Source organism: Microtus oregoni, unplaced genomic scaffold (assembly GCF_018167655.1).
Source record: "Microtus oregoni isolate MIOR12 unplaced genomic scaffold, Mior012 000037F_ref0000500, whole genome shotgun sequence".
Classification (NCBI taxonomy): Eukaryota; Metazoa; Chordata; class Mammalia; order Rodentia; family Cricetidae; genus Microtus; species Microtus oregoni.
The window spans coordinates 1,577,821-1,596,224 of NW_024543096.1; the positions used below are offsets into that span (position 1 = coordinate 1,577,821).

Genomic DNA, 18,404 nt, shown 5'->3' on the forward strand with positions numbered 1-18,404 from the left:
TACAAGAGGTTTTTTTTGTTGTTTGTTTGTTTGTTGCTTTTTATTTTGTTTTTTTGGACTGGCCATAGAAGAAAAAGCTAGAAGAATTCAGGTAAAAAAAAAGAGTTCAAAGGACTATTGTCACAAGATGGAAAGAGCAAAGGTAATTTAGAAATCAGGGATTTTTTTTTAACTGTTTGGCTATCAGTGATGAGAGAGATGATGGAAGAGGTCAAGAAAATTTCATGTAGATGGGTAAATAGGTAATTAAACAAGATTAGCAATAGAGAGATGTAAGGAAGTCCAAGAAGAAGGCCCCGAGAGGCCTACAGCTTGTTTTAATATTAGTAGCCTAAAAAATAGAGTTCTGGACCACTATTAGAAGCTGGAGGGGGTAGGGCAGAGGAGCTGATTGAGGAGTCAACTTAGTACAAATGATGAGACCAGATTAGATGCAAGACTGAAACCCACAGTATAGTGCTGAATAAGAAAATGTGAGAGATGAGGAGAGTAAGTCAGGGATCTTTTAGAAATCAACCATAGATGGTTTAGAAACCAGAGAAGAAGGAAGGTAAGGGAAACAAACAGGAAGACATACAGGAAAAACAGAACAGTAGGAGCAAATACACCTCGACCACTGACGCCAGGAGCATTTCTTAAAAGATGGCAGCAGTACTAGACAGTTTAAGTCCAAATTTAAGGAGCAGAGACTAGGTGTCAGATGGCTGGTGCTGACCTTAATGGTTTAAACATTTTACACTAACCAGAAATGGGAGTAAAAGCCGGCTATGTGGGGTTAAGAGGAGCATGGTATGTGAACAACAGGACACCATGAGTGCAGGTAGAAAACAGGAATTAGGTTCCCTGCTTTGGAACAGTGAACTCAGAGGAAGAAAGAATGACCAAGAACGGGAGGTTGTATACTGTACTGTCAAGGGCATGCTGCATGCAGTCAGATGAAACAGAGTTCAAAGCTCAACTTAGGCACTTGCAAATGTGTGGCCTTCTGTGAGGTACTTGGTCCCGTGCTGCTTGAGTTTTTTTCACATGCATGTTGAAGTGACTGACACTAGCTTCACAATGATGTTGTAAAGAATAGAATATAAAAGAATTTAGTGAAAAACTTTCATCCATTTTCGGTAACAACGGAACTTAGGAACCTTGCACATGAGCTCTACAACCTTTGGGCAGCAAGAATAAGCCATGTCATAGAGCAGAGCTGGGAAGGGGAAACACTTGATAGTTAGTTACCTGTCTCAAGAAAGAACAAAGAGTGACTAGGTACAGAAAAATATTGCTAAGCAGAGTCAACAGTCCAATGAGTAAGGCAAGCACCATCTGGGATGCTGCTATCCTGAGGATCCCACAAGATTATTTTCCCAGAAGACTTCTAAACAGACAGACAGTGAGCAGAGGACTAGTGGGAAACAGGATGGGTAATCGGGTGGTTGAAGGGACTGTTGAATCCGGAACACTGGCTGATGCATGGAAAGACATGAAACCAGAAAGGTCTTAGAAGATGGGAAGGCTATCCCAAGACTGTTTCAAGAATACCAGAAGGGGTGTCAGGAGCAGGAAGGAATTGCACAGAACTCAGAGTTCTTTCTGTAGATGAGAAGCACAGTGAAGTCATAGATTGGGGAAGAGATGGAAGAGTAAGAACAAGAGGAGTTGGGACAGCAAGGGGACATGATCATCGAAGGTATGTTGGCCTGAGGAGCAAAGGGCGGTGAGTGGGAGTGGCAGGAATTTGGATTGGGGTAATCATGGGCAAGAAGCCACAACCACAGGGTTTGATGGACAATGTGGATGATATTTAAAGACTGGCATAGCCAAACGATGTAAAGAATGTGAAAGCCTGCATTGCTCTTTACCCATTGAGGTCCTCTATTTCAACATCATAGAACAACTAAAAATAATTAGGTAGTCTTTAAGGGCTCCTAATATGGAAATTTCTGTCTCTGCCTCTGCAACCACCCCCTGTGTGTGTGTCCATATGCATGGAGTGTGTATGTGTGTTTATGATGTGTTACCAGAGATTGAACCCAGTGCCTTGTGTGTGGTATTGACCTAGAGATTCAATGCAAAAGCTCAGCCTCAGCTATAAAATTCTTAAAGGAACATTCAACACTTTCCTTAACCCTGGAGTTTCTGGATGGAACTTAGCTCACATTATTGATACGGAGGCTGCACAATGTTCTGGCTATGACAAACAAGGCTGCTATGAACATAGTTGAGCACATGTCCTTGTGGCACAATTGAGCATCCTTTGGGTATATCCCAAAAGTAGTATTGCTGGGTCTTGAGGAAGGTTGACCTAAATGCCCCTCGACTGAAGAATGGATAAGGAAAATGTGGTACATTTACACAATGGAGTACTACACAGCAGAAAAAATAACAACACCTTAAATTTTTCAGGCAAATGGATGGAGCTAGAAAACATCATTTTGCATGAGGTAACCCAGACCCAGAAAGACAACTATCACATGTACTCACTCATAAGTATATTTTAAAGATAAAACAAAGAAAACCAGCCCACAAATCACAATCTTAGAGAACCTAGACAACAATGAGGACCCTAAGTGAGACTTACATAGATCTAATCTACATGGGAAGTAGAAAAAGACAAGATCTCCTGAGTAAATTGGGAACGTTGGGACCTTCGTAAGGGTTTAAAGGGAGGGGAGAGAGAAAAATGTAGAGCTCAATAAAGATCAATAAAAAAGAATGATTTCATGAAATTCATACTCAGTTTCAATGAACCCATTAAATTATTGTAGTCACTTCCCAAATCACAAATGACTGCTTAGCTCTTAAACATTTTAGAAATCTTAATTTATGTAAAACAAAATTTTAAGACACTCAAGACTTCCTTCCAAAGCAGAAAAGTTAGTTGCATGTTGATATTTTTCTTCATTCAGAATTCAGTAAATATTCCCTGTAGAGCAAGTCTGTGCCAGGCACTGTTCCATACATTGGGAAAAACAGTGAAGGAAATGGAAAACAAGCCCCACGTTGCAGAAGCGCGGCTCTAAGGGAGAAATACAGATAGTCAGTATATACAAAGAATATGTGGTACTTTCAGGAAGGAGTGAGGTCAAGTAAGAATTAAGATAGAGGTCTCCAGGAGTGCCGGGAAGCAGCCGCTTTCCATAGGGTTCAAAAACCACCGCTGCTGACAAGGTGCCTACAGCAGGGAGCTGATGCAGAAGAGCCAGCTGGATGAAGATCTGGATGGAGGTATTGTAGGTCGAATAAATAAAGATGATGAAGGGATGAAGGCTGTCCAACAAGATTAACTTTGCAGAAGAGATCTAAACACAATCAATCCCTGTCCTGCAGTCTAATGAGCAAGTCCCAGCTTTCCCCACCTTTGGTTGTGTTTTATCATGGTAATTCCAGTTTCACGGGCTGCATACTGGTTAAGGACAGATTTTGAGAGCTGTGGGTACCTCTCTGTGGTAAAGCATTTGCCTATGCATGGGCAAAGCTTCGTGTTTGATTTTCAGCACTGCATGAAGAAGACAGTGACTGCAGTTGCATTTGGATTCTGACCTTTAGAGCCAGGGAGATGGCTCAGGTGTTAAGGGACCAGAGTTCAACTCCCCCAAAAGGTTGTTCAGAACCATCGATAACTTTAGTTCTGAAGGATCTGCTGCTCTCTTTTGCCACAGGAATGCAAATGGGGCTTAGGCACACATGGAGGAAAAAAAAAAACACTCAAACACCAAAACTAGTGAAATAATTTAAAATAAATAAGTTGATTCACACCCCTTTAAGCTGTTTGTCTTGGTAAACTTCTGCACACCAGAATCATTCTGACATATCTTATAACCTATAGCACAGTAGTAATAATAATAATTGCCTCAATTACTATAAGGATTAAAAGACAGCTTAGTCATTGGGAGATGCTAGTTAAGGAAATGCTTGATTATACAAAGTACTTCTTATATAATGTAATTCTGCAGCCACCTCTCTCTCCCACCCCATTGCATTATATGGGGCAAATAAAACCTTTTAGTTTTATTTCCTTAATGATTATTGTTGGTTCTGAATATGATATAATTTAACCAACTCTCCGGGAAGCAACTTGTAGGTTTTTCTTCATGAGCTCTACAGTAGTGACAGCCTGTGTGTGGATGCCCAGGGAACCTGTGAAACTCACCGATTGCAGTAGTTTTAAGGGTCATGGCTGATTTTAAAGGGTTTCCCACGAGGCTTCTACTAAATGGAGGTGAAAGGCACGCTGTGAGCTGCTATCCAACCAGGTGAAACTGTTCCTGCAGTTAATTATGCTCATGTGTGTGCATGCATACACACACAAACACTTTGGTTGCTAAAAGGTAAACGTATTCTATTTTATCATGGGTTAAAAAAAAAGGACAAAGAAAATCTACCAACTCCTGTTAGATTTTTTTTTTAAATCCAATAAAATTAGACAGAGTGGTTATAAGGCAACTATTTAAACAGAAAATACCTTTCAACATTTTTACATTCCTAATTTCAATATTTGACTTAAAGTTTATGAAAGTTGCCTAAAACATTTCTTTACTAAATGTTCAGGATGTTCTGCAGGAAAAGAAGATGAGGAAATTATTGAATTTCTTCGTAAAGAAACCTAGAGTAGCCTAAAGCACATGAAAATTGTTGCAAAACATCTCTATACAGTACCTCTTTGGAAAACAGTAAAGAATGTCCAAAAATAAGCTTTGTGTAACAGCTGAAGTTGTGTGAATTTAAACTTACGTAGATGATATTCACTGTGTCAAATGAAATTATTAGGCAACTATAGTTAACATTCATATTAGCTGGTTATTAGGAATTTCTGAAATAAAATTACTTTCATTTATCATGTACTTCATATAAAAATAATCCAATACTATGATTTATTTATTAAATAAATTAGCTTTATTACATAAAACTTACACACGTACTCCTAAACTTTTAAATGTGGACCTTCCTTCCTTCCTTCCTTCCTTCTCTTCCTTCCTTCTCTTCCTTCCTTTTCTTCCTTCCTTCCTTCGTTCCCTCCCTCCCTCCCCCTCCCACCCTCTCTTTCTCTCCTTTCTTATTATTATGTTAAGACAGTATCTCACTATGCAGACCAGACAAGCCTTTGATTCACAGACATCAGCCTGCTTCTGTCTTGTGAGTGCTGGGATTAACCATACGTGCTACATGTCCAACTAAAATGTGACTTTGTAAAAGGCACATTGGTGACAATGCTACTTTTTGAATTTGTTAACATACAAAATACAAACATTAGAAGAGAGTTTGAGATTAAGCTGAATCTGTTTGGTCTAATTTTAAGATCATGTAGCTAGGTTCTAAGTAACTTTGCTGAGGTCACAAAACTAAACTAGACCTTTCCCTCTTACATTGTGATTTTTCTTTTACTTTTAGGTCTAATGGGTGTATGACTTAATTTTTGTTCCTGTCCATGTCTGACTAGATGATATAATACAATAGCAATATTATACAGAACAGAAAAGCAGATCTTTAAGCTTCTATTTCTTTAACATTATGTCAAGTCGTTGATAGAAGTATTGATCCTTTTTATTATGTGTAACTAATGAAATGTATTTAAAACTATGCTTGTAATTTTAGAGTATTAAAGTTATAAAATCCCAAGTTAAAGTCCTACAGATTAGGTCTCCTCTTTTTGTGGGAAGCACAAAAGGGAGGCTTCGTGGTGTACGTATGTACAACCTCTAACTCGGTAAACTTGTTTGTTTCTGACAAGCTTCTTCAGTGCCCTGTGATCTTTATTCTTATTTTCATTTTTGTTTACAGAAAGCCAGGCACAAAGTAGAATGCGTGGATTTGCGTGGTGCACATATAGAATGGGCCAAGGAAAAATCAAGCAGGAAGAGTGTCTTTCAGGTAGGAATGCCACATGTACTCAATTTATTCCTGTTTCCTCTAAACCGGAGCACTCTTGGGTAATCAGAATGAGATTACCTTCCTATGATGTTTCCGTGTGCATGAGCTACTCGTCTGAAGGCCATTATGAAAGACTGACTCTGACTCCTCTTCCTTCTGGAACCGTGAGTTTATTTTGTGTTTCCCCCTGATGCCTGGTTGCTATCTAGACACAAAATAGATGCTCTGTGCCGGTTATTATACAGCAACATCATTGAACTTTGCAATGTATTTGATAGCTGCTTGGGGTGCCAACCTAGAATGCTTTGCTTAAATAGATGTGACGTGGCACTTTCAAACGTACACAAATTACGATTCCCTAATTATAAGCTATTTTCATTCATTGCCATTCCTGCCTTTCAGTCATTAAGAACATTTACCAGCGGAAGTGAGGAGCAGGGGAGAACAGAGCAGCCTGTTGGTGAAGGCAAGGACATGCGAAAGGGAGGAGGGAGAGAAATCAGAATGCATTCTATACATGGACGAAGTTGTCAAAGCACAAATTTAATTAATAATAAATTTTAAACCAGATCCTTTTATATTGACTATTTTCACTTTGGGAAGAAAATTGCTATGATCGATTAACAGTCAGAATCATAGTCCACTGAGTATAAAATAAACCACAAAATCCTTGAATGAATAGAAACCATCTCACTTGTGAAATTAATTCAGATTATAATTATTTCAGATTATAAAATTGATATGTTTTCCATTTTAAGTTATATATAACGTTTACATTTTTAATTTTGTTATATTTTAGAATTATCCCATTTAGGAGTGAAGGGAGCGGATTAATACTTATTTATTGATATTAAATATTTTCTGAAGTAATTCTACTTTTTAACTAAAAGTAAGTTATTTTGTAATAAAATACATTGATGAAATCAGTATAAGGACCTTGCAGTAGCATATGTGGTGGCCTTTCCCGCTTCTACCCATATGAGGGGAAATAGCTCACTTCCAGTGTATCCAGTATGGGTTACTTCCTCCCGGAACTTATTCAGATATAGTAAAATAATTCAGTCCTATTCAGATTTAAAAAGAAGAAAAGCTATGCATGTCCTAGAATAAATTATCTTTCCGTTTCTAGTTTTGCTCTACTTAAATATAGAGATGCTTTTAACCAAAAATTAAGTGAAAGGATAGATATAATTATCATCTGTCAACTAAAAATACAATTTTAAACAAGAAGGAGGAAGGAAGGAAGGAGGCAGGAAGGCACACGTAGGGAGAGTGATCTCAAACCAAATGGCAGAGAATTTAGAGAACCAAGGTATAAATAATAAGATGAACTTTGTTTGAGAATGAGAAGGTAAGAATCGGTAAAAAATAACCCTCTCCTCTTATTTCTGTCTCTTGGTATTATGCCAACACCAATAATAAAACATAAGGGTCATAATTCAAGTCACTGACAATCTAAGACAGTGGCTCTCATCCTGAGGGTCGTGACCCCTTGGAACACCTCTATCTCCAAAAAAATATTTACATTAGAATTCATAACAGTAGCAAAGTAGAGTTTTGAAGCAACAATGAAAATAATTTTATGGTTGGAGGCTGCCACAACATAATGAACTGTATTAAAGAGTTGCGGCATTAGGAAGGTAGAGAACCACTGATCTAGGGCATGATCAGATAAGCTAAATGTTGTATGTCTACATGCATTGTGGGTACCCCAATTAAGAAGTTGTAAAAAAAAGATATCGTGCTCAATTTTAAGAACATGATGTTTGTAAAATGGATCATTTTTTTAGATCTCTGAGGCCAGTTTTTCTGCATTTATCTCTGTAAAGTTTCAACTAGACCAAAAATGAGGCTACTGTCAACTCTGAGGTGCACAAATGATGGTATATATCATCCCTAGCTTTTGAACTATTGCTAATGTTCATTCCTTTATAATTTCCATTTGAATTTTATATATACTTCTGAAAGCAGCTTCTTCCAAACACATTGAAGTCTATTTCACCGTTTGCACATTTAGTGGCTTGAAAAATTTTGTCATCTATTTTTGCTTTTGATATAATTGAACAATTCATGGGGCCTTGAGCCTTCAATATTTACACAGATGATTGGCAGATGGGTACATGCACAAATAGATAGCATGATTCATATATAGATGATGATGATGATGAAGATAGATAGATAGATAGATAGATAGATAGATAGATAGATAGACCGAGAATAGGTGGATAAACTCTTGATAGTTTTGTATGTAGAAATAAAAGGCTATAAAGATATTGTGAACACAAAAGTTACGGAAAATTCTGGTATGAGTTTCTGTTGGATAAACCATCTTGCTTTCCACAAGCTTAGGTTAAAATTTACTAATATGCACCCATCAAGGAGATCAGAACTGTCAGTCGTTTGAGTAGAATAACGTGAATTGCTTTTATAGTTCTGCTAGCAAAAAAGCATTGGGAAGAATTTGCAGCCGACTAAGTCCAGATGATGTTGTGCATCAATATTTGATTAGATACATTAGCTGGGCTAACTCTCAAGTGATCAGAATAAACATGATTACAACTCAAAACACAGTATTAAGGCATGGGTGGGTGTTTGAGAGTGCAGAAGGGTTTCCTTACCTACTGAATAATGAAACGTTTCTTCCCGACTGAAAAAGACCCTTCTCACTTTAGCTGAGGTACCAGATCAAAAATAGTTTTAGGATTCCAAGTTTGAATTAGGCTTGATATTCAATCTCAGCCTATGAATTATAGATTACAGACAGCAAATGACTATTGAGATTTTTAGTTCCAGAAGAATCAAAGAAGAGCAAAATTAGAAATAATTTAAAATTTGAAATCTGTCTTTAAAAAGTTGACGGATTGGCAATTATATACCACATAATTACCATGTCTGCAGAGAAGTCAAACTTGAAATGAAGAGGAAAACAAACAAAAAAATTGTGAGTGCCGGAGATATGCTGGAGGCACACATTTTTGATACAGAAAGATGGAATATTTTCATACACTGTTTATACTTTGTAGACATATGATTTGTTCACTTTCTGCATTTAACAAAATCCAAGTTTTATTAACAGTTAAATTTCCATCAAACTCAATGTGGGTTCAGTCTTCTTCTAATAGTACATGCTAATATCATAGTGATAAAATTATAGTATATAATTTAGTATATATAGTATAAATTTAGTATATAATAACTCTTGGTAAATCAAAATGGTATTCACTTTCTGAAATGAGGAATCTCTGCCTGTTTTGGAACTGGAATCTTTGGGCTACTTTTGTCTGATAGGCATTGTTCAAGAGCAAGTAACGTTTTTTAAAAAAAGTGCTGTATGTCTTTAAAAAGTCTCCTGTCTATGTAATCAGAGGTGTCAAACAATTCTATAAATACATCTTTAAAGAACATCATCAGGTGTACATTTATATAGAATTTCTTGATCTTACAAGAAATTACACACACACACACATATACACACACGAAGCTTTGCACTTATGAAAGGGCCTTACAAATTCTAAACTAAATTGCTGTATGTCCACTGCTCTAATGGTTGTTTAATCCTCCAGAAAGGGTAATCATGAATTATCACAATTTTGATGTAACTTGAGAAGGTATTTCATCAGTGAGTAATTTGGGATGAACTTTAGACAAGTTTTCTTAGTTAACTAAAAGCAATGCCAGGTCTTCATCGGGGAGAGCCTGGGCAAAAAGATTTATGCGCAAATCACATGTTTTAAACATTTCTGCTAAGTGCTGGTTTTCTCTTTTGTGGTTAGCCTGAAACTTAATGCACCAAGGATTAAAAGGATTACAACATAATCTTAAATAATCCCAAATGTCATTTACATAGAGATAGTTGTAATAACTAAACAAAACTCCGCTAAAGGGTTGTAGTACTGTAAGGCAGCATCCGAAGCACAAGGGGAGGTCATATCTTCTCTTGTCTCGCTGGCCACACTGGGCATTCACACTGCGTTACATCAGGAAGGTTAACTGATAACATAGTTTGGAAATTAGCTACAGAAACACTAACACATCATTTGGGGGAAGCTTTAAAGAAAATCTTGTTTCAAAGTTGACAGGAAATTTTCATTTAAGTTGTTTCTCTTCCTTTGAGTTTGAGGTTCTCTGAACAATGTCTTTGGAAGTCTAGGGTGGGAAACTCATGACATGCTGTCAAACAGAGGGCACAACACAAATATGCTCCCAGCCTTCCAGGAATGCCACGTGTTAAAAACGAGAAGGAGCTGGGCATGGTGGTGCCAAGCCTTTAATCCCAGTCCTTCTGAGGCAGATGCAGGTGATCTCTGTGAGTGTGAGGCCAGCCTGGTCTGCTTAGTGAGTTCAAGGGCAGTCAGAGCTATATAGAAAACCTGTCTCAGAAAAAAATGATTATGAAAACAGAAACAAGACTGAAGACAAAGCAATTAATTCCATTCAATTAAGTTATCACATGATACTCTTTCCCAGCAAGTAAAGCAGTTTTAGATGTGAGACTGGAAATTATCTCAGTTACTGTACCTATTGAGCCAGGAGACTGGGCATGCCCTAGCTGCTCAGATTGTGACTGCTGGGGCCAGATTTGAATGCATGCAGTATGACAAACAACACTGAAAACAGTTAGGGAATACTATCTGCAACATTACCCTTGCGTTACAAGATTCCCAAAGAGTAACTGAATAAAGAACTAGAAGATACTGTGTGTTTCCTTGGTTCTTTTCTCAGTAGGCAGTAGGACAGTAACTAGTTTTTACGATATTGAATCATCTGTCCTCTGAATACATATTTGCCTCCTACCTAGTATGGCTGAATAGGTTTCACTGTTTTCTAAACAAATTTTATGATATTTGACAGTGCGATTTATTGGCTTTCTCTAGATTACATGTGTTAAGTCGTAAAACTCTACCAGTTAATAAATAATGAATAGAACTATGCCAACTGCCCATCTGTAAGACAGGAAACATGGAGACGACTTGGTTCATACCTCCATCAGAAGTTCACAACATCAACACTGTGCTCAAATGCCCGGGATTAACACTGTCTCTTTAATATAAAACCACGTCTGCAGGGAGGGACCCAGTTCCCTACAAGGAAATTCAAGTTGGAATAGTTTTAACATTTAATTACTCATGTTGCTTTTCAGACTCTGGGTAAACTCCTCTGGCTATACTGTATATTAAATACATTCATGTAATATTTTCCATGGATATGCATTACAACTGAACATAATTTGATTGCTCGTCCTAATCTGACATGTTTTAGCTTAACATATTTCAGTGCTACTTACATTTATTAATGTGGAGATAATTTAATAACATCCTGGAAAATGCAACTTTCAGCCAAAAGGAAAACTACTGGTATTTCGCTTTTATACATTTCTTGTGTCAAGAGGGGTGGTTTAGAAGAAATCTGAGCTTTTACCGATTTTCTCTTTTATTTCACAATGTGTATTGTTAGACTAAATGCAGAGGGGAGATTCTGCACATTTATATCTGCATTAATTTGAAATAAGACTGATTTCAATTGACAGGATTGCTCAAAATGTCTCAAAAGGCATGGAGTCAAAAATAAACCAGTGTAAATAGAAGCATCAGTGTCTAACATGGCTTTGGTTTCCTCGGTGGCTTGCCCTCCACCATTTCATCTGCCTACTAAATACTCAACCATCCCGCGGAGGAATAGTGGAGAGGCATTTGGGTCTGGGGACCTGCATGTTTTCAATTGAACTTGATGCAGACTCAGGGCAGGATTCCTTCTCCAACTTGCATTTTGTCACACTGAGAAAGGACAAAATAATAAGCCCACCTCTTCCAGCCTCCTGTCTCTGTTAAAAATGAGGAGGCCTTTGGTGTGTTTGTAATCAACTGCAAAGGAGTAACTTTAACACAAACACAGGTGCTCATCATTATTTATTCGTTCACTAACCAGATCATCCTCTAACCTTAAGCTTGAAATTCCAATTGTAAATTTTAGCAGGATCTTGGTGAGGGTGATCCAGATTGTAAAATGCAACTAACCTTGGAGCTCCTCAACTTTTTATATATTGCCCTCAGGTGCTAAGGATTTAATAGCTCCAAAGAAAAATATTTTCATTTCTTGTTCACAGGGTATATGTCCTTTTGCCTTGTTCAGATTTTAGTGTTCAGCCCTTTTTGAAAGTGTCATTGCTGCAATATCTAGTTGGTATAAACTAGTTATATATGTTACCAGTTTATATAGTTTATACTAGTTACATGGAATATGCAAGTTAATACAGTAACAGAAGCATATTCCCCTGGAATTTTCTAACAAGCTCCCAACTGCAACTTGTAGAGACAAGTCCAGTAACAATGTCCCAAAATAAAAGGGAGAGAAGGGACTCTTTCTGCTCCCCTTCCAAGGTATCAAAATAATACTCTTTTCTTGATTAGAAAGAAGCAATATGATTATTTTATGAATGTTGGCTTCAGTGTGTCAGTGAGATTATGCTGCAAAAGATTTATTTTGGAATTACGTCTTTGACACACACACACACACACACACACACACACACGATAGAGGGAGGAGAGAGAGAGAGAGAGAGAGAGATTCATCTACCATTTATATGATTGGCTATGAGAAAATGATCCTGAACACAAGAAAAATGAATGTATTCAAATTTTGATGAAACCAAAAACACATTAGCACTGACTAATGAAGGGAGAGCAGAAACAGGAGCTAGGTCAAAGCACGCCAATAAGATGAAGACAATTCCCATCCCTTCAGACCAGACCACGCCCATCCCTTCATACCGGAACACACACATCCCCTCAGACCAAGTCACTGGGCAACACTGGCTTTTTACTGATTTAATTTTGAGGAAAATAATAAAGACCTTTTCAATCATATTCTTGAAGTTAAGACACAAAATTCAAGTATGTTGTTAGAAAGGACAATATCAAATTTTTCTTCCCCGGCTATGAAGCTCCAGAGTACAAAGCTTGGGATCCCCATAATTTCCTTTACAGAGTTCCCTCACTTTCAAAAGCTAACAAAGGCCCACTGCTGGTGCCCGGAGATTTTATCTGTCCACGCTAGTGTCAGGACAGAACAAAACTGGAGGGCAGTATACATTACACTGACCATATTGATAGATTTTAGAACCAAATCGGCCAGAGGGACTCAGATGTAAACTTTCCAAAATGACGTAAATTAGATCAAACATTTGAACCGAAAGGAACGAACTTGTCATGCGTGGTTTTCTTAGAGGAATCGATAGATGTGGCCTAATGGGCTAAAGCCACCGCTTTGTTCTCTTTGACTTCTGAAGTAGCTGGGGTCTAGGGTAGAGATGAGAGTCTTTTTATTTAGGCAGTCTGGGTTTCGGCCTGATCTCAGGCTGCCTGCGGCAAGCTGCCCTTCTCTCCTTGGCCTGGTGCTAGGACCCCCACCTCTCATGAAGCTTCTTTATTTTTTGATGCCTTGGTAGAGCAAGTGTGCTGGTCTCCAGGCTATCCATGGGTGTCTGTGGCTCACTGAAGTTTCTTGGTGGTGTTCACACGATGAGGCTTCCAGGTACTGTTTAACAAAACCTAGGTCTTCAGACTATACCAAGCAATGTGTGCAAACAAATCCTGGGCCTCGGGACAGGTTTCATGGGACCGAAGTGATAGTGCCAAGAACTAGAATTTTTCTACTTGTGAATTTCCATCTTGTATAAAGAACAGAAAATAAGACTTTGATTCTGGCACAACATTCCAACCATGGGCTCTCTTTTGCATATCTGTTTCAGAATTCTTATTTTGTATTTGTAAAACAAAGTAGCCATGTTTACTTCATGCCGAGTCTGGTTTTCTTTCCTTTTTAATAGCAAACAGATGTATTCCAGAAAAAGGAATAGTTTAATCCCTAAATTTGGTATATAATATATGGAGTCAATAAATGGTAACACAGTTTATAGCTTGTCCATGAGGAAGACAGAGTAAAATAAAATCAAGTACCTTAGGAAAGCACAAAATCACCTTTATATAAATAACCAGTGCCATCCAGTTTTTAGAAAGATGGGTAACGAGACTATCTGAAAGCAAGAAACACACATTCATACACAAACACAAAAACACACACATCAGCATACACACACGCACACACACAATGTTTATTTGCCACTAACCACAAGAAGGAGAAAAATCTGGGCAGTGGTAAGCAAAACTCTGAAACCTCAGAGCAATGTTTAAAACAGGATAAGAAAATAATAAAGCAAGCATCATAAACAAAGGCTTGACATGAACTCAAGAAAACAGTCAGTTTATGATGCAAACTAAAGCCAGCACTCACACACTCGAGAGACCTTGCCTGGGATCTGTGCAGAATCTTTCCATAGACAAGTGTACTGTGCTACTAAAACTTTAGCAGATAGTACAGACTTAAAAGCAAAGATATGATTTAGGAATATATATGTACATGCAAATACAGGTATGCATTCAATCAATTAGTGTAAAGAGAGGTCATGAATGGGAAAGAGAGTGAGAAGAGGTATATGAAAAGGTTTGGAGGGGAGGAAAAAGAAAAGAGAATGGTTGGAATAAAATTATATTCTTAATTTTTCAAAAGGCAAGGATCTAGGATCTAGGAAGATGGCTCTATGGGAACGAGCACTGGCTGTGCAAGAATGAGGGCCTGAGTTCAAATCCCCCATACCTCTGTAAACAGCTGTGGGTGGCCCTGTGCGCCTCTGATGCCAGCACTGCAGCAGGTAGAAACAAGAGGATTTCTAAGGCTTTTTGATTCAGACTAGCTCTAGCTTCAGTGGGCGATGATGTTTCAAGGGAATAAGGTGGAGAAGACCAGAGCAGAACCTCCAACACCCACCTCTCTCCTCCCTACAAAGACTCAAAAGGCATATTGTCTTAGTCAGTTTTTTTCGTCAATTGGACACCAAGCTAGAGTTATCTTGCAAGAAGAACCTCAGATGAGAAAATTCTTCAGCCTGATAGCCTGTAGGCAACTCTGTGGGGACATTTTCTTGATTAATTATTGAAAAAGGATGCCTCAGGTCACTGCCGGAGGCGCCACTCCTAGGCACATGGTTCTGGGTGATACAGACAAGCAGACCTAGCAAGCCATGAAGGTATAATCCAGTCAACAAAGTTCTCCTATGACCTCTGCTTTAGTTCCTGCCTCCAGGTTTCCTCCTAGGATTCCCCTTATAATAAACTTTGATCTGCTAACCAATTAACCCTCTCCTTCCCAATGGCTATTGGCTATTGACCATGGTTTCATGGTCTTTATCACAGCAATAGAAGCCTAACCAAGACACACATGCACCATGTAAACACACACACACACACACCACACACACACACACACACACCATAAAACACTGCAGGACAGTTAAGGCTTCTTGGAATTTGAAGAGGCAGCCTATTGGAAAAGCACTGTCTTAAGTTTAACAATGAGATGAAATGACGTTTGGGGAGGAAACTGAACCCAGCAACACTTAGGCTGCTATTGGTGTCTGGGGTTCATGCTCTCAGAGAGTAAGCAAATGCATTTCTTCTTGGTAGAGACCCCCAGGCCCAGCCTCACCATGTTATGGGACATTTCATCTCCAGCATGGACAGAGGCTTTCTAAATCATTGTAGGGTATATATGTTCAATGCAGGCTTTTTACAGTGACAGTGTTGACACATTGCAGAAGTGACCCCAAGGAACATGAGCTATTGACACTGAACTTGCTTTGGTACCTTAGACAGACCTCGATAGTTCTGTTTGTTTTATCTGCCATTTAAACGATGCTTAATTTTTAAGACTCCCACTCCCACGATTAAGTCAAAGTCAGCCTTCCAATGTCTGCTTCTATGATGGATTTGAACGCCATTCATTCCAGAGAGATTACATGTGCAGTCTTCAGATGTTAGAGTGTGCTGATAAACGTGGTGGGAAACACGTGGGACCTTTCTTCTCTCATAGATGCACTGGAACTTACACAGTCACAGATGTCACTGTCCACCTCAAAGGAAGGAACAAGCCCCTGGCTGTCCTCAGCTCAGAATCAAAAGAAATTCGGCAGCGTTTAACGTTTAATCTCATAGTAAACATTTGGAGGCTCAAGTGCTAGGAAACAAATGCTTCCCAGAAAGTACAATTAATGTCATGAGCACGTGGCTGGCTTCACTGCAGACGAATTTGTCCTTTGACTAAAGTAAGGCTAGTTCTATTATTAACACGGGAAATCTTAGATAGGCGGCACAGACTGCTGCATTATTCATAGAAGCATTGCTGCCATCTGGTGGCCGACTGGCAGTTCAGCACAGACTGCTCATTCCATCCGACTGGGTCTCCTTGAGGGCTGCCTGACAAGGCTCTGGGGTGGTGAAAAAGAAAGTGTGAACAGTTAGGCCTAAGATGTCAGTCACTTGATGACTGCCCTTGCTCTCCACACGGTGGTAGAACGAAAGACTCAAAGCGGTGGTGAGATGCTTGCACATTTTTGGCCTTCATGTGAATGTATATTTTACAAGGCTTATCTAAGGAAGTTCGTCTTGGCTGTTGTTGACTGACAAATTTTATTGACATTCAGTTCTGTTGGCAAATAAATATGTACTCAAATATTAGAAAGATGTATTGAGTCTAAGGATATGTTATTTTGTGTAAATAAGAATATATGTGAGATGCTGTAATCCCTCATTTGGATCTAAGCATGAATTTTCTTAAGTTATCATTCACTGAGTCTGCTTTTGGAAATAATACAATTTATAATATCAAAAAAAGAAAAATGAACAGCAATTCATAAATCTCGAGATTCTAGCTCAGTCACTGAATGGTTGTATGAAGAAATCTGATTAATTGTACACGACTCTGAAACCTATAAAGTAATCTATCTTTGCGGATTTAGAGATCGAATGGCAGATATTCAGGTCACACTGCACGTTAAGAATCTGATGACTCATGGCTTACTCTCACTCCGATGAGGACACCTTTGTGTCCTGGGCTATTGTAAAACTTTCTAAAATCACGGAATGGCTCCTTGTATGTGGTTAAATCAGAACCTGAGAATGGATATTTATGTAGATAAGAAACCTTTGAAGAACATAAGATATAATGAGTTAAAATTGCCCCAGGAGGGAGGTTGGAGTTCCTTGAATTCTCAGAGATGGTATTTAATAGTTAATGTTCACGTTCCAGTGTGTGTTTCCCTGCCATTAAACTGCCGTATGACTTACTAAAACTCACCGACAAAGAAGCATTGCAGTACCCCGGAAGAATTACAATATTGAATGAATGTTATTCTTTGCCATAAAGGTTACAAGTGGCTATTTTTACAGATAGACATTTGGATTTTATTTCAAAATTCTTTGGAAGGCTATGGTTCAGCGTCTATACAATTGCTATTACCTCTGTTACAAGTGACTTTTGATACTGAAAATATTTCCTCCCTCAATACATTTAATTTGGCTCGTCAAAAACCATGTCACATCTTGCGGTAAGAAGGCTAAATTCCCTTAGGTCCTCCTTTCCCTCTTCTCCCTACACTCTCCTCGGGAAGATGACAGAAACAACACACTACAGCCCTGTCAGGAAATTAGAGCCATGTCACTTACCTCCGTCTCTTTCATCTGTAACTGTTCATTTTTAAGTCCATCTCTCTTACAGTAGGCTTGAGTATAATTTCATGGCGGTTTCTAATAGCTCCATAATTGACACAGAAAACCTTTGGTCATGGTACTCAGGTATTAGTCGTAAGTTGCTAATGGTTGCCTCAGTAGCATTTACTTTTCAGAACTTCGACAACTTCTTAACAGCACATTCCTGTTTAGTTAGGAAGATTATTCATATGCTGTAACAAATGATGTTGCTTTAAGCATTTTAGTATACAGTTACTCAATGTTACTCTGTAGTGGGGTGTTTGCTGGTGTGTTAGTTTATGCCAAATTGTAGTACTGACAGCCGGATCTCAGTGAAAAGGGTTCATCTCCTTTATTAAGGAGGTTTGAAAATCCCTTTAAGGATACAGTTTTGTTATAGGAGCCTCTGTCTCTGTCATAAAGTCCAAGAAACTGAAAGTTGGTCTGCTCTTAGTTTATTGATGGCCAAATCTTAGAAACCAGGATTTAAGAATCAACAAGAGTGAAACAGCAGGAAAAAGCAGCATATACAAAGGACTTATAAAGTTGGTCACAGAGCAGCATGATGCTAACTAGATTGTTCCACCCAAAGTTGCATAAAGTGTTTAAAGAAAAAAAAATTTTTTTGCCTCCCTCTGGACTGGTGTCTTTAGGTCTTCCAGTTTCTTGGTTATGTGGTGACAGGAAGGCTCTTCTAGGTATTCTCTTTGTAGAACTTCTGAATATCCATAGCAGAAAGAGGCATGACGCAGCTTGAGGCAAGATGGATGCTGTCTCAGGAAGGTTGAAACCAACAGGCAGCTGTGCACATCAGCAAGTGCAGACACAGCTGTGGAGAGATGAGGAAGGAGAGTAGCAATGTGTGATGCAGTATATCCTAGCAACATGCAAGCGCCCATGTATCTCACATTAAATGCTGCCCAGAGCCTCAGAGATGTGACTGATCTCAGGACTACAGAAGAG

General features: G+C 38.6%; 1 protein-coding gene across 1 annotated transcript in view; it reads left to right on the forward strand.

The window, feature by feature from the left end:
• Positions 1-18,404, forward strand: part of LOC121433225 (rho GTPase-activating protein 15) — a 565,350-nt gene that overhangs the window by 93,308 nt on the left and 453,638 nt on the right. Inside the window, exon 5 of the mRNA XM_041631578.1 lies at positions 5,773-5,862. Coding sequence (XP_041487512.1) covers positions 5,773-5,862 — 90 coding nt within the window. The remainder of the gene's footprint in view (positions 1-5,772; positions 5,863-18,404) is intronic.